At 37.1% G+C, this 17,546-nt stretch overlaps 1 protein-coding gene across 1 annotated transcript in view; it reads right to left on the bottom strand.

The window, feature by feature from the left end:
* CEP192 (centrosomal protein 192) overlaps window positions 1–17,546 on the bottom strand; it is an 88,436-nt gene that overhangs the window by 11,583 nt on the left and 59,307 nt on the right. The window contains exons 38-47 of the mRNA XM_056331495.1: window positions 16,938–17,114; window positions 16,168–16,428; window positions 15,834–15,952; window positions 13,713–13,822; window positions 9,581–9,722; window positions 7,278–7,450; window positions 6,810–6,933; window positions 3,676–3,781; window positions 2,094–2,298; window positions 306–385 (exon numbers count right to left, since the gene is read on the bottom strand). Coding sequence (XP_056187470.1) covers window positions 306–385; window positions 2,094–2,298; window positions 3,676–3,781; window positions 6,810–6,933; window positions 7,278–7,450; window positions 9,581–9,722; window positions 13,713–13,822; window positions 15,834–15,952; window positions 16,168–16,428; window positions 16,938–17,114 — 1,497 coding nt within the window. The remainder of the gene's footprint in view (window positions 1–305; window positions 386–2,093; window positions 2,299–3,675; window positions 3,782–6,809; window positions 6,934–7,277; window positions 7,451–9,580; window positions 9,723–13,712; window positions 13,823–15,833; window positions 15,953–16,167; window positions 16,429–16,937; window positions 17,115–17,546) is intronic.

The following is a 17,546-nucleotide window of genomic DNA, read 5'->3' as shown; positions in this document are numbered from 1 at the left end:
GTACACTTGATTACTTAATGCAGTCTGGATGATGATACTGGATGAACACAAGAAAACTCTAAAAACCAATAAGCAAACCAGAGATTGATTCACACTCAAGGAGCACATTAGAGATGAAAAAAAGAGCAAAACACTTCCCTGCTATGAAAAGAATCAAAAAGAAACTTTGTAACCAAGTTCATGCGCCAATATATATTCTTTCTTGAGAGGATGGAGAAGGAAGAGAGCAGCAGGAAGAGAGAAGGGGGAAAAAAAACCACCCACAAGAGATTTGCATAAAATTGCCAATATAAACATTCACTCACTTTAACATAGGGTGGTGCAAAAGATGCCAAATACCACTTCATATTTTCATCCCCTTTATTCTCCATCTCCAGGTAACTCTCTAGAAGAAAAACATCAGACTAGTATATTAAATGTCTTTGTTCAAGTATCTTTAGTGGGAAGAGTTTAAAGAGAAACTATGTTTCAAGACACACAGGTTTAAGGGAAACTGTTCTTACGATGCCAACACCAAGGGCAGACTCAAACAAAGCACGGTGTCACAAAATTCTTGAAAGCTTATACAAAAGAAATTTGGAAGTTAAGTCTTCTAGTGAAGAATCATATTGAAGATGCTTCAAAAAACAAAGTGAGACCTAAATCTCACCCTCAATAACCCTACAACAATAACAGATAATTCTTTAAAAGAACCTGAAGTATATCAAAGAATGTTACGTACATGGATTGCTGGTAGTAGGAAGTTAGCTTCCCATAAATCCAGAACATGGCGAACAGCAGAGAGAGCATCTAAGTCACCTCCAATGGTCTCATTTTATTGCATTCAGATTTTTGGCAGATACCTTCACGCAGCAGTATACGAAAACATATCCAAAAACCCCTCAAGGCCCCTCAAGATACCAAACTCCCTCCCAAGCTATTATTTGACTGTTCAGGGAAAAGCACTGACAGTGTTCTAGTTTGAGACCAATTAAATAAAGTTGCATCAAAACCTGTTCTCACCCTAGTATGGATTTGTTACTCAGCATAATTATATATATTATATATACATATATATATATACATATATATATACACACACAAACATATGTATGAAACCTCAGGAAAAACTTATGCTAGAATTGCAGAAAGAATACTGACATTAAAAGAAAGTCTCAACTTTGACAGTATCAATAAGAACAGAATAGCCAAGAATTAACAGAGCATTTGTAAGATTACCTCAGTCTAGAGAAGTACTTCAGGAAGTTTAGCTGCATATATATTATAAGGGTATTTTACAGAAACAGGAAAGGAAAGGAATATTATACTCCTCTTTCATAAGTGTAGCAAACCCACCCCCCCAGATATAATTGATAAACTAAGCCTTAAAACTTCTAAAGTCTGTTAAATGAATATGCAGCATCAGTGAATCATTAGAAAAAAGTCCTCATTACCTAGAAAAGAACACTAAGCACTAACATAAAATTTGGTATCTAGACAACAGAATGACAGTTTCTACAGTAATTTGGAGAATCTGAAGCATTACCAGAATTAAAAGTACTTAATGATCCAGCAAGGACAAAGATAACCAGACTTATAGCTGACATTGCTGTTGTCTTAAGAAAGAACATTTATTTCTCTGTTACATGCAGATGGATTTATCACACATCTTAGGGGGACACACATAGATGAAAATGGATCTACTGCAAAAGTGCACAGACCCAAAAGAGCTTCAGCAAAATGCAGTAACTTCACAGCGTCCTCTTTCCCAAGCACAGTATGGTTGCATTCATCATAGTTGCTTAAAAAAGATCAGCAACATACCTGTCTATATGCAAATCTATCTGTGAGACAAAGTGTGACTATACTGCATAAGGAGAAGAAGAAAAAAAAAAAACCAGGAAAAAAAAAAGAAGGACTTCTGAGAAGAGTTCCATCACAAGGAGTAATATTTCAAAGTATGGTCAGAAGAAGGGAACTGGTCAATCATTTATCAGACTAAAACAACAAAACCAAACTCATGGCATTCAAGCTCACAAACGTGCAGTACAGTAAATAAAACCTCTGAATACAAGATACTACAGATATTGTATATACTAAGTAAGCAATATTACCTGAGCTTTGGCCAGGTCTCGTTTTAGGAAAAACAATGGTTCTGTTCTTTATTTCCATTTTTGTTAGAGGGAGCGCTGAGAGAGACTTTGCCACATGAACAGTAGGACTTTCGGACTGTGAGGTAAATAGATCTTCTCTTCTAGATGGGAAGTCTGCTCCAGACACGCTCTGTGTGACTGCCTCTTGAATTTGCACTTTTATACACTTTTGCACAATTTGGAGAAAAAGAAAGATTAAAATAGTGAACAGTGACATATCAACAAGTCAAGCTATTTAGCTATATTTCCATCAGCTGTAAGAGGTCACGTCGTTCAGATTTACATTCCAATAGAAAAAGAGTCTCATATATTAAATCATCAGGTTTTCTCTAACTTCACAAAGTTTAAAGATTTTAGGACAAGTTTAATTTAGGAGAAGAGGAAAATTACTGAAAATTTGCTACCTAGATATTGTAATTCAATAGGAATAATAATTTAGTTAGATTTAATTGACAACTCCTACAATATCTCTGCTTGCAGAGAACAGGAACAGGGCTGCCTCACACAGAATAAGCTTTGTGTTCACTTCTGCTACATAATTAGCACTTATAATGCTAATGTTACAGATAACGCGAGAAAAACCTTAGCATATTTTTTTGCTTATTTGGAAAGGTAGCAAAGAAACAGTAAAAGCATTATCAGCTATCAGATCTCTCACAATTTGATTGTTTTTGCTACATTCTATTTTTGTCCTAGTAGACTTCTTCTCTTAAATCCTTTTCTTATACTGTAGAACGTAAGAGTTAACTATGTGTACAGTCTCCATTTCCTTCTCAAATCACTCTTTTTAACAACTTCCCTTTTTGTTTTGTTCAGGTTTTTTTATGGCTGTTTCCACTTCTGAGGTCATACCTCACCTTCCTCCATCAAGAAGGAAAGCAGAGATGTGTGTCTATTTCTTTGGGAAATGGTGTCTGTTTCTTTGGGTGAGATCACCAAGGAGTCTTCTCTGCTTTTACATTGATGAAAAAAGAAACTGTTAGCTTCATAAATTTTACTTATATGCCTTATTTTAATCAGGGAGAAGTCATTGATTTAAATCCACAAAGAGCAAGAATCTGTTCTAGACATTTTTTATCACAGATTTGTCAGCCAGAAGGTTAAGTCTACCTCAAGGGAGCTCAAAAGGAGCTATTGTGACTTGTCCGATAACCTTAACTTCTTTTATTTTAAAATATTCTAGACTATTTTTAGATATGCATGTGTACACATAAATATTTAGCATTTTAGAAGATTATGCATAAGGCAGTGCTGGGTGTACAGATGCAATTTTGTTGACAATTCAGTCTACGTGTTCACATCATAGTATTTATTCAGAGATAAATAAACAAAGAATCTCAATTTGCAAAACACCATCTCAACTACACTTTTTTCTTGTTGGCTTTTTTTGGTTTAGTTTTTTTTTTTAAGAAACTTTACTAATCAGAGAGAATAACGGAAGTTGAAAGAACTGCTGTCTCATATCTAAAAGGTTTTAGCACTGTTACTAGACCTTAGCCAGCAAAGTAAAATAAACACCTCAACTCTCAAGCAAGCCACATACCTTTTGTCCATTATCACAATGAATATAGATTAGGCCACTCCAAGGAATTAATGAACGTTTTGTGGCAAGTGATGGATTAGGACTCACCAGAATTACTGTACTGCTCCTAAAAAAAGAAAAAAAAAATATTACCATGATCTTTGCATTAGAATGATTATCTACAACAGATCTTGCTAGCCCACCTTAAAAAAGGGATGCACTTTATGACAGCAGGTAAGAGAAGACAATCTTTAGATAGTTAAATTTAAGGTATTCAGATATCCAATATATTATCAAGCTTTAGTAGTCAGAAACTTAACACTAACACACTTTATAAATTTGTCATTGATGGTTGTATAAGGGGTCATACGGAAAAGGTAAATCTTATCTATTGTTAATGTATAGAATCAGTCAGGTTTATATATGTTTCAGAAAAATAAGCTTAATACTAGTCAACAAGGGAATTGTACTGTTCAAACTAAGTATACTGCACAAATTGCATTTCAATTTTAAACTAATTCTAGTTTCAGAGGAGCAGCTTGCTTTCCTTCCTCCCATGCAGAACTGATCTTGGAGGAAAGAAAAAAGCCTTTTAATGTTATCAGTGTTTTCTACAGTTATTTACAGTAGAGGACACTGAAGACTCTAAACCTACTTGAGGCAGTTATGGCATCATACAGTAATTTCACCAATAAGAACATAAATTCTGATTTAAAATGTTCCGTATTCTATGCTGGAGACATTTAAATAAAGGAGGGGAGAAATTAAGCGCTGAAGTATTTAAAAAAATGAGTACAAAATCACTGGAGGAAAGGTCATTGGTTGTATGTTAGCAAAAGCACTCAAGCTACACCCAAAGAATTAGCTGAGTGTGTCATTAGCACAGCACTTTGCATTTGAAAAGTTTAGTGTAGGAACAAGATCAGTCCCCATAGGAAAGTCAGTTCCATCATTACTGCCCCAATATCACCATCTCTACAAACTTCAACTAAAAGATATTAATGGCCTTAAAATATTAAATCAGGACACTGGTATGTCCTTAAGGAATTGTGGGGGTTTTGTGAATCTCAGCAGTTCTCAGACACTTGCCACTTATGGTTCTCTCTCTCATGTACAAGTTGTGTTCGTGAGACTGACTTACTAAGTACACACACTATGTTATCACACTCCATTGTCTCTGCTCCTGCCAGCTTGTCTGTGACATATACTGCAAACTTCTCGCAAATCCAGCTTGCTTGGGATCACAAACCACATGCCTCTGAAAAGTCATATTGAACCTAAAGACACTACCTCTCAGTATTTTCATTGCCATGGAAAGGAGCAAAGCCTCGGGAAGAAACACTTTCTAAAGGTGGCTCTTGTAGCCTAAGGAGATTCCAGCAGTCCTTGCTCCAAAAGCACAATTCCCTTCACAGCATTTACCAATACTCCCAACACTGAGGCACAGCGACATGCCAGAGGCTATTTTCAGTTCGCCTCCACAAGAAAATCTCTCAGAATGCTACCAAGCTCAGCAGGGACCTGGGACTCTATTATTCCACATTCAGGCAGGTTAGAGGCTGCCTTTAGCTCATTTCATGGAACTTAAGGAGCATAGTCAAGGTGAAACAGGAGGTGATCTGCTTGCCCTTGCATGGCAGAGTCAGTTCTTGATCTTAGGATCTTCTTTCACCATCACCGCAGGGAGATGGTTGTGAAAAGTAGAAATCCAGGCAAGTGCACCTTGCTGTGCTTCAGTCAGCTGTTCCTACGGGTCTGTTCCCTACTTGCAGGCCTCCGTTCTGGATCCAGACTGCTTACTTGGACACAACATGTGAGGTTTTGGCAAATTTCTCTCCAGTGAAAGAAACGTATACTAAAATTGTGCAGTGCAAGAAAATTGCTTGCAGCCGGCCTTCAATTCCCTCTTTTTAAGAAACCATTCTGCAAACAGTCATAAGTCTAGGGTATGAGACACTCAAGGTGCCCTTACTGTCAACAGCTACTGGAAAGTTGTTCATTGTTCTCTTTTTGAAACCATTGTTCTTGGCACTGATTGAACCTGCAAGGAGTAGCAAATATCTTAGCCCTTCCAGAGAATCCTCTTTATTTGGTTCTCACTAGTGATGAAAGTTCCTCAGCCGTACATCCAAAAATTTACATCTACATGAATACAGAATTAAGTGTTTACATGTATCACGTCTTGCACAGTGATGCAGGTATCTGCTGAAAATAAAGTACCTGTTTGGGCAAGCATCTACCAAGTTAAAGACGCTACCTCAATAAAACTCACAAAGCAAAACATGTTTTTTTGTGGAACATGAGACTTTTTTTAGTTTTTGGAAGATGAGAAGAGTTTAACAAGTGGGTCTTAAAAGCCCTTCTGAACTGACCTTAAAAAAAAAAACTGATAAATTTAGAAGTGACAGGTGGTCAGAATTTTCAAGCATTTTATTGTGAAAAGCTTTGATGACATCCATGAGAAGTCTCATACACACATGCAGTGATATTTTGACTACTTTTCCAAAATACTGCTAATTAAGACAGAGGTGATCTGATACTGGTTTGTCATTCTTTCATACCTACAGATAGTGAGAAGCCAAAGTTCGAGTAACAAAAAACAGTTTTGTCAGAACACAAAAAAAAAAAAACCCACAATCAAGTTCTGATGAATATCAGCACATTTGCAGGAGAAAACCGTAAGTCCTCAGAAGAGAAGCATTCTACAAGAACTGTTATTTTTCATTTCGTTTGTTTGTTGTGGGAAGGGGAAGAAGTCCCTTTTATTTTTAAACAAGTAAATTATTTTAAAAAAAAAACCCACTACTGCGAAAGGAGATCTTTAAAGCTTCAGCTTTGTCAACCCATCCAGCTCCTGGAAAATTATGTAATAATAATAGTATTTCCAGGCACAGAAAATTCCTGGCCTCCAGGTAATGTCATAGGTGACAAAAGAACATTCGCTTTATACAGAACTATAAAAGGATAAGATACTAAAATAGAAAAGCTAGATTTGCATGTTAGCTGACAAAAAGACTATACGGTGGAACTAAATAGTTACTTCCAGGTTATAGTCTAAACAAACTAAAATGAATTCCTAAAAAATAACTAAAATAAATTCCTCCCAAACCTCACCACACTTTCACACATAAAGGAACCTATGGAAAAAAACTTACTCCGGTTCAATAACTCCATGTTGTGGCGTTATTGTAAGGCAGTGAGCTGGCCACGAAAGCTCAAATGCCAACATCTTAATAGAATTGTTGACAACCTCTACACGTCCAGTACCTGCTGTTCCACCTGTAATATAGAAAAAGCTATAAAAAGCTCACATGTACAAAAATTCACCAAAGTGCCCAAGATTCAGAGATGCACCAATGAAGATAAAGCATTGCCTGCCCTATTTTTACCTTCACAATGCTTTAAAAATGCATATTACATGTACACACACACAGAGCATGCCACCCTCTGACAATTTAACAAAAAGTCTGTTCAAACAAAGCTTACGGTTTAGATGTAAAGCTACTGCACTAAGATCACAGGCCAAGCCACATTTACAAGCACAAAATAATTGCAAACATAGTACACAGTGCAGTTATTTTAATACTGGAGTGGTTATTTTATTAACTTCAAAAAATACTTACTAATAGAAGGAAATGTCAAAGTCAAATGCTCGGGGTTAACAGTCCAATTCTGTTGAGCATCTGATTTATTCTGAACCAGATCATCGGTTTGTACAAGTAATGGGGGACCCTGAGGTCCTTTAACAGGGAGAACATCCAAAGTTGCATTGATATGTCTGACAGAGTTCTCAAATCTGAAAATAAGATTGCATCAAGCAAAAGCAGCAATAAAATTAACTTATGAGTAATTATAATAGCCTACGCTGAGTATTTCCTCAAAATTTAATACTGAAATACAATGTTCTTTACATGTGCCTTCAAATTAATTCAATTCTCCATTTTTAGAAAAAAATAATTCAGCAGCTATATCGTGACAGCTTTTTCACAGAATGTTTAGCAGTGGAAGGTACTGTTTAGAATGCAAGGTGCTAAAATAAACAACTATCTTCAGGTGATAAAGTGAAATGCTTTTTCTCTACATATTTTATTCAGATTAAGAAAGTACTGCAGGGAGAAGGCAATGCAAGTTGTGTTTCACAGAACGCTGGAGGTCAGGAGGGACCTCTGACGATCACCTAGTCCAACACCCCTGCTCAGAGAAGGGTCAGCTACAGCAGGTTACTCAGGACATTGTCCAATCAGGTTTTGAATTTCTCTTGTCCTGTCACTGGACATCACTGGAAGTCTCCTCTTTATTTCCCTGTCAGGTATTTACAAACACTGGTAAGATCCTCCCCTGCTCAACACTAGGCAAACCCAGCTCTTAGTCTCCTTGCAAGACAGATGCTCCAATCCCTTCACGGCCTAGCATTTCACACCTTGGCTTGCAAAATACATGGCAGATAAGCTCATATATGAAAGCTATGATGCTGTTATTTTAGGATTCAGCGTATTTTCTTAAGTTAAAAGCTTAACTGAGAACAAGTTTGAGTTTAAATTCAAAAAGAAATAAAAGCAGAAATCAACAGCTGAAGAAGAAAAAATTGGGTAATTTTTGCTCCATACAACGCTGTGCAAACATACAGCTCTTCTTCCTTATAATTTCTATTTGTATTTTTAATGCTTCTGAGAATCCTGACTCAGTTCAGGACAGCTGAACTAATACCTGTGAGAATTCATCCCTTAAGATAGCAGTGGAACTAGGAAGTCAACTGATTCACATAATTCTTTGACACAGAACTTCCTAAGTCAGATTAGTAGTAAACACATTCAGATCTCTTCTAAGAATTGCAGTCTACTCAGAAAATTAAGATCCTCATCATCTTTAGCCAGTGAATAAATTCAAATCTAGAAGAACTGATAAGGCTGTCAAGTGGAAAAAACAAACAAATGCCAACTACCAAATCAAGAAATGTCCTGCTTGCTGCTGCAGATACAGATAGACTCACAATCCCCACTATGCCTGACAAACACCTTTCTAGTCAAAAAGTCTGTTAAGTGTCCCAAAGTGTTCAGCATCTACAGTTCAAGAGGTACAAGCAATTACAAGACAACATCTACATACATAGATGCTAAAAACAACAGGACTAGGTAGGATCTTTTCATCACCTACGTAACAGGATCCTGAGAAGAAAAACACGAAGACTCAAGAAATAACCTATGCAAAATATATTCATTATAGTGTTAAAAGTTAACACATCTTTATTTCAGTTTTATGCTTTGCCATCTTAATAATTAGGACTTGTATAGGATTTTGAATTTCTTTCCTTTTTCAGGGCTCCAAATGCTACAGCGACCTGTCTAAATAAAAAGTGACAGGTACATTTTAAAGACCAGGTCTTTGCCAGTGCTGCAAAGAAATCCTCCCAGTAACAGACCATTTCATTCAAGGGACTGACAGGGTAGGGGTAGCCTCAGCACCGATCGTTCTTTTGATGAGTGCAGTACACACTACACTGAAAGGCTGGTATATGGGCTGGGCAAGGAAAAGGCCACTAAGCCTTTGTTATTTTTCTCTATTTCCATGCCAGACATCAAACATTCATTGCAAGGAATGAAGTAGTTATAGTCCTATTAGGACTACAACAAATGCATTTTGGAAGTGTCTATGGAAAAAAAACCAGTTTCTTCACATGAACTAGGAAGTCGCAGATAAAATTAATGGTGTCAGTTGAGAGAATAGTTTAAAAGTTATCATAACACTTTAAACATATAGAGAAAAACAGCAAGAAGAGCCACCTAGATATTCATTGGATTCATTCTCATTATACAGCCAGTTCTTTCACTTGTAAAGTAAGTCAATTTTCAACTGACAAAAATCTTCAATGAAAGGAGATTCACTTCAGTTAGACATGATTTGACAGTCAACCTTATAGTTACATTACCTGTCCGGTTCCGAATGATGTCCAGGAGACTGCTGAAAACCATCCTGATCAGAAGTGGAATACCCAACCACAGAAAGGATAATCTTTCGCATATTTGTGTAGAAAAGCTTGATATCATTTGTTCCCCGTGGGATATCACATACTAAAAATGAGAATAATAAAGCAATTCTAATAAGTACAAATCTATAATACTCAGAAATTACACAACAGAGATTGAGGATATAGACCTAGTTAATCTGTTGGCTGAGACATCCTAGGATCATTCAAAAAACTACTTACTACAAGTTCAGTTATTGGGCATAAATCAAAATTAACGTGAAATGTAGAATAAATCTAAACACATCAATTTTAACTTTTTGATTTTAAGATAAGTATTTTCCATCTTTATACAAATGGTATAAGATAATCTGAATCTATACCAATTTAAAGTTGTTTTACTTTTTTTTAGTTTATCCTGACAAATAAGACTAATACATTCCTAAGGCTTCAAAGAAAGAGATTCAACTTGATAAGTTGTTTTTCAGTTACTCAGTCTATTCAATCTAACACATCATTATTTAATTTATTATACCTGTAAATATCAAAAAGGTCAAGAATGTAAGAGTATAATTCATAGATAATAACATGTTTAATAATCAAGTCAAAGTTTTCTCCTTTGCCTCAAGCCATTTCACATTGAATAGACAGAATGAAGAAGTGGTCACTTCTCACACAGGATACATTCGATCCAATCATTATTTCTTTTGCTGCACAGTAGATACCAGAGACTATTAATATTTGTATATAGCTTCTACAACTCAGCTACGGATAAGACAAAGCAACATCTGCTGTAGAAGCATTTTTAGTTAGAATTTACATGCATCCTGAAACTTGTTAACAAAGCTAAGTCTTGCAAAGGAATGTTTAACAGAAAGTGGGGGGTTGAATAAATTATTTATTTATTCTGTCATAATAAAATTCAGTATGGAAATATGTTCTTTCTTCAGGACGACTATTATTTCTACTCTAAGTTTCTTTTATTCCCACCCCCACTCCCCCACTGAATTCCATTCAGTTTGGAAAGCCCAGTTTTCAAATAACCCCCAATAAAACACTTAACTTTTACAGTCTATCTCATTTTCACCAACTCAAATATCAAAATGGCTAGTTCATGATATCATAACTTTGAACGCCAAGGCCACAGTGCATACAACTGCAGACCCAGAAGTGTCAGACCCAAATTAAAGCACATAAACAGATTGACTATGCCATCTTCACAATCACAACAGACAAAAACAATTTTATACAAAGGTTTAAATCCTATAAAACGTAGTGAAGTATGTCATATTATACTTAGAAATGCGCAACAGGATCTTGCAAAGAATACCTTATCAGAATTCCCTCCCTCCTCTCTAACAATAAATCGATATTCAGATAAGACGCTAATATGCATTGGAAACCAATTTCATTTTGACAACCCAAGTACAGAAGTCACAAAATATTTGAGACTACCTTAGAATAAACAGTTGCTAGATGTTAAATATCAACAACCACTGCCTATTCAACTAGTAACTGAAGCATACCTGGGCACCTAGAAATACATTAGATCAGTATGTAAAAGATCTTCGATTAGTGCAGCAAACCACGTTAGTGTTAGGGAGTAACTGAATCTGGTAGCCTGATAAAGAGGTGAGGCTGCCACAGGTCCAACCAGTAGCAAGGCTGAGCCCATGTTCCCAGTGAGCAACCCCACACGCATGCACACACACAGACCAACACAGACAGAAACGCTCAGCACTCATGCAAACTCAAGCAGCAACAATGGCCTCATTTTGTTCCCCTCTCTGGCCGATCAGGATGAAGGCTCCTTACTGGGAACACACAAACATACAACACAGATCCTTCCACCTGCTGGCCCTGGACCATACCACAATGATGCATCAAGTGAGCAGACTGGTGAAAACCCAACACGACACTATTTCATATCTAACATTACTATTTAATTTCTTAAGAGGTTTTTCAAATAGCTCTGTGGACTAAGGCAATGAGGAATGGAGGCCTAAACAGTCTAGGGAACCAAATTTATACTGAAAGCAATTCTTACAGCCAAGGCATTTATGCTTTGAGCTTTTTTTCCCCTGCATCATCTCTTTAACAGTCTTTCATTTAAGAGGCAAAAAAGCTTAAAAAGCATTTAGATGTTGAAAAAAGAACTTACTTTTCACCTAAAAGATAGCATCTTATAGAAAGGACAAAAAAAGAATCAGATTTCTTAATTCCAAGTACTACTATTAGTTCCTGCATAATATTTGACTTACAAGAACACATAACAAAAAAAAAAAATTCTGTGGATATTCCCACCGAAAACTCAGTGAACACTAATCTGTATGATTGCATACTATTCACACTAGACATCATTGGGTGACAAGAAGGTAAGGAAAGGCATGAAGTCTGTAGCATCGCTAAAACGAGTAAGAACAATCTAGTTTATTTTTCTAAGAGCTACCCTTCCAGCACACCTCCTTGAAGGCATATTTGCAGTGTTATACAAGTCTGTCTCACTTCATTTTTTTTAAAACAACGGTCCTCACCTTACATTGAGTAGATAAAGTAGGACATAAGAGGGCAAGGACATTTTATGACCAAGATAAATAATTTTGAGCAAATAACACAAATGTGACCAAATAGGAAACAATAAGCTATACGTGACAAACTCAGTCTGAAAGACAGACAGAAAAACATTTAAGATGCAAGAGGTAGGTCTTGTTTTCTACAGAAAGAAAAAATAAGCTACCATTAGCAAAACTGACAGCTGTCTAGAACGGTTTGTTAAATGAACATCAGAAAATGCAAGTTGTTAAATGAACGTCAGAAAAGGCAAACATGAAAATGCTGCGACAAGACAGAATAGTTTTAAAGTGTTACTAGTAGGTTAAAACAATTCAGATGGAACTGTGATCTTCTAGCAGTTGGCATCATTTTGAGATCGATGGTTTAGATTTGTATAAGATGCTGAAAAAATCAGACGCAGTTACCACTTCTTCCTTCCACGTTTAGGTGGTTTCACAAGTGAAGCTCTTTATGATGAAGCATTTTAAGGTGAAACCACTTAAGAGAAGATATTCCACATAGATAAAACTGCTTTTTTTTTCACCCATGTGATTTGCTTCACAGTATTCCAAGTGATTGTCGCCCCCTTGTCGTCACCGGTGACTGTCAGGTTGATGCATTCACTGTCTCAGCCAAACGGAGTTACCTTTCTCCAGGCACTCGGTGGCAATAGGTGGCAGGTTTTTTCCTCCGATAGGGTTTGCTGTGAGGTCTTCTAATGCCATCAAACAAGTCAGAAATGTAGGTGAATACTTGAAGAGTGTAAATCATGTGACATTAACTAGTTTTGAGTCCTTCCATGGGGGACAGTCCTCCAGGAACATACTGCTCCAGCGTGTGTCCCCAGCAGGGTCACAGGCGCTGCCAGGACCCTGCCCCAGCCTGGGCTTCCCACGGGGTCGCAGCCTCCTTTGGGCACCCACCTGCTCCCGCGTGGGGTCCTCCACAGGCTGCAGGTGGGGATCTGCTCCACCATGGACCTCCATGGGCTGCAGGTGGGGATCTGCTCCACCATGGACCTCCATGGGCTGCAGGTGGGGATCTGCTCCACATCGGGCCCTCCACGGGCTGAGGGGCACAGCCTGCCCCACCGTGGGCTTCACCACGGGCTGCAGGGGGATCTCTGCTCTGGCGCCTGGAGCCCCCCCTCCCCCTCTTTCTGCACTGACCAGGGTGTTGGCAGGGCTGTTGCTCTCACATATTCTTAATCTTCTCACTGGCTGAAATCACTGTTACCTGTCTCAAATCCCCCACACACTTCTTAAATGTGTTACCCCAGAGGCACCACCACCATCGCTGTTGGGCTCGGCCTTGGCCAGCGGCGGGTCTGCCTTGGAGCTGGCTGGTATTGTCTCCATTGGACACAGGGGAAACCCCCCTGCTACCAAAACTTGGCCACACAAACCCAAACTGAGATATTTGCTTCTACATTTACCAAAAAAAAAAAAAAAAGTGGAAAAATAACTAGGATTCAAGTCTAAAAGCATACTTTTCCACCTGAAAACAATTATTACATTTTAATTTTAAGAAGTCATAGGCTTACCTTCTGTCACAAGCTGCTCCCCTTGAAATTCTTCATCAAATACAATGTTTCTCAACAAGCTGTTTTCTGGGATTATGTGTTTTTCTACCTCAGGTTTATACATCATAGCTCTGTTAAAGAAACATGAGTAATTAAATTACACAAAGTACTGAAAACAACAATTTGGAAAGATTGGTAAGAATCCAGCACAATTTTAACTCATCATTTCTTGCATACACCAAGCTCAAATCTGTGAGCATTTGTTCAAAACTGAACTCTCTTCATAATCTTAGAATGTTTAAAGAAATACTTTCTCTATTGCTGCACAGTAAAAGGAATCACTGAAATAATGGCTACCATACGCTTGTCTTTTCAAGATACTTGTTCTCTGCTGTCAGTCACACCTACTTAGATTTCTGGTAAGTACATCAGACATCTGAGTGATTTTTTTTTTTTCCATCACCACAGGAAGGAGAAGAATGCTATTTTGGTCACGAGTTAAAGCCTTTTGAGGGGAAAAATTGACTAAATGGCAGAGCAGCAGCAGGAGCAGGTGCCAGCAAACAGCAGGAACATGGAGCCAAGGAGCATGACTGCCAATAGGGCAGAAAAGACTGGGAGGCGTAGGGATATAGATAGTCCTAGGTAAAATGGGAATCTACAAGTCAGTAAGAGGAAACCTGGCAATCAGATAGGGTCAAAGCTGTGCAGGTGGGAATATTACCTCAGCAATAGTAACTCTCAGGTCTAAGCTACTTACCAGGCTACTGACTATGTGTATTATGGAGTAAAGAACTTGAGCCACAGGTTGGCAGACTGGGCAGATTATTCATCTCACATTCCTGCCTCTAAGTCCCAAATCATATTCCCGTCCTAGTACATAATTACAGAATGGGTTTTGACTGGCTTAGAGTACTCAAGTAATTTCAAGAAATAAGCAACTCTTTCAAATTATCATGGCAGACTTCAGAGAAGCTCCCACCACGAAACAACCGATTACTATGTTCAAGAAGCAAATGCTATGCCTGCTGACTAATAAAATCAGCAACAAATAATTTCACTCATGTACCAATGTCCAGAATCTGAACAAAAAAAGCTTCCAACATTACCTCTATACAAGTGTATCAAGCTTCCTAATGGGTTTTCTGTTGATCAGTGTATCAAAGCTATTCCCCAAATATTTTTGCCTTTTGAGATGGATTCAATGATAGTGAGCATTGCCTTAGACAAAGGAGTTCATACAAGTCAGTAACAAGCATCTTCCAAGATACCTAAAATAAGCCAATGCAGCTGTTCCATGAGCTTTATATTTGAAGTCATACAGTTAAATTCAGATATGCTCAATACTTTATTTGGGTAACAATAAATACAATTACCTTCACAAAATTCAGGCAATCCATTTAAAAGCAATAGTGAAATACTGCCATTCTGAAATTTTGTGCTGAACAATGATCATCAGCACCTTAGTGCTCTGCCTGTTCTTAACATTTTGCACTATCGCTATACGCCACATACAGCATAAGTCAAAAACGCCACTTCTGTCATTAAAAGCAAAATATGCCAGCATACTGCACAGGCTCTATTTAAGCTCCATAAGATATATTCTACAAATTTCCTCAGTGTGTTACAAGCATATGCTGATGTTATTCCTCTCACATACACAACAACTACTCCAACACCATCTTCATCAACAGAATTTAGCAAATCAAGATGAGAATCTTTTTCAAAACTTAATACTACTGAATTTGAGTATTACTCCTTTTATGAGCCTTTTCTTTAAAAATTAAAACTACACATTGGAAAGAGAGACACTAAGACAGAACACAACTGTCTTCCACACAAAAGCAAAAATTTTTCCCAAAACCCAACACACCCAAATTAAAAAATGCAAACAGGAAATAAAACCCTTAGCTAGAATGTAGCTACAGTATGCAAACAAAACCACAAATAATCAAATCAAACGTCCACCAAACAACCTACCAGATGTAAGACTTACTAGATCTCTCCATATCATCCCTGTCTTTTGGGTGGTTGTTACTATTTTTGGAAGCATGTTAAAACCATACTCATGATACCACACATCCCTAGTTCTAATGTTTTATTAAACATCTGTGTCTGTTTCAATAGCAAAGTACATCTTACCTACGATACTGCTGTCTAGAAACTTCATCTCCACAAAAAAAACATACTGTTGATACCAACATGTGTGTTTTATGGAAGCTCTTTTCCTTTTCCATTGGATTCCATGTTATAGTAATCACCTGATAAAATAAACATACATAATCAGAAAAAGAATCTTATTGTTAGTACTAACATTTGGGCTATGAGTCAACAAATTGCCGCAGTACAAGTGAAACAGGGTTTAACACAAGTTAAGTGAGATTTGAATAAAGGACTAGTTAGACACATTCTCACTGATGACATTTATTTTAATTTAAATTAATAAAACTTGGTCAGAATCACGTGTAATACTTACTTCGTACGTTCCTTCTCTTAGTACAAACTTCTCTGGAGATACCATCATTACCTGAGGATCCATAACTTTTTTCATTCGTAGGTTTGCAAAGCACAGTGCTTTAACATAGGCAGCCCGAGAACCTGTATTTCTTATGAGGAAGGAAGCTTTCCTTAAACTTGCAGGCAATAATCCATCCAGTGTTACCATGTAACTATCTGACAGTTTTTTAACATTTTCTAAAGTTATATTGCTTGTTCCTCCGTACCCAGATAATGGTATCTGTGGGGAGAGTGGGGCAGGGAAGAAAAGAAAAGAAAAACACACACACACAAAAAGTACTTCAATGAAAGAAAGCTTCTTAACTAAAACTTCTGTACAACTATGGTAAAATAGATCAAGAGTGACAGAAAAAAACCTAAATTTATTCAATCTTTTTGAGGTTCTACTGAAAATTAATTTAAGACCTACCTACAGAACAAGAAAAGTTCAGATTTTTTGACAGTTCTAGAGTTAAAAATCTTAGGCTACTTTTAATGTAGTATATAAAAATCTTTCTTCTTCCTTGACAAGGGGAAAGTTGCATGCAAAATTGAGACTGGTGTTCAAACTGTAAAATTTAATACCCATACAATCTTTAACAAGTATACAGATAAGCATACTGTGTATCTTCTAAACTTTTCTTGTGTGTATCTTTCAGCTTTTCAATAGAAACAGCTATTCAGTACTAGATTCAATAATCATTTAAAAAGTATATTTCAAATTATTAGAAGTTAGGTTGGGACTCTTACAGTAAACTTAATTCCTGGCTGTGATCGAATCCCCACTTGTTTGATTTCCAGCTTTGCAAAGAAGCAAGTTATTCGAGTAGGTGTAAACATCAAGTATATGTTAGTATCTTTTCTGGGACGAATTTTGAGTTCCCAATTACTAGTTAAGCGTTCTTCTGATCCAAATATACTTTGCAGCTATAAAAACAAAGACATCAGAAGCAAGTGACTACAATAGGAAAAACACATAGCAGTAAGACTTACTTCATTAGTAACTCAAAATAAGCTTCCTCAAAATCTGGATTAACTAAACATATAGCATTGTCAACTGAAAGTTGTAATGCTTAATATGCAACAAAAAAGACCAAGTACTGTATGTTCCCACAAAAAGCATACCGATGCTTCTCATTTTAGACCACACAGTTTCTTCCTTCAATCCACAATACTGTAAGGCTGAACTTAACCAGCACTACATTAATTCTCTCAAAGATTTTAGATATCAAATCTGAACATTTGAGGAGAAAAGAGGATACACACGTATGTGGACTACTGACCAAAAACCCCCTCTAGTTACAGTAATTCCCAAAGGCTAATTTCAGTTTTTCTTTCCTCCCTCCCTCACATACACAG

This window comes from Falco biarmicus, chromosome 3 (genome assembly GCF_023638135.1).
Source record: "Falco biarmicus isolate bFalBia1 chromosome 3, bFalBia1.pri, whole genome shotgun sequence".
NCBI lineage: Eukaryota > Metazoa > Chordata > Aves > Falconiformes > Falconidae > Falco > Falco biarmicus.
The sequence above is the reverse complement of the archived record's forward strand: the minus strand, read 5'-3'. Positions and strand labels throughout refer to the sequence as shown.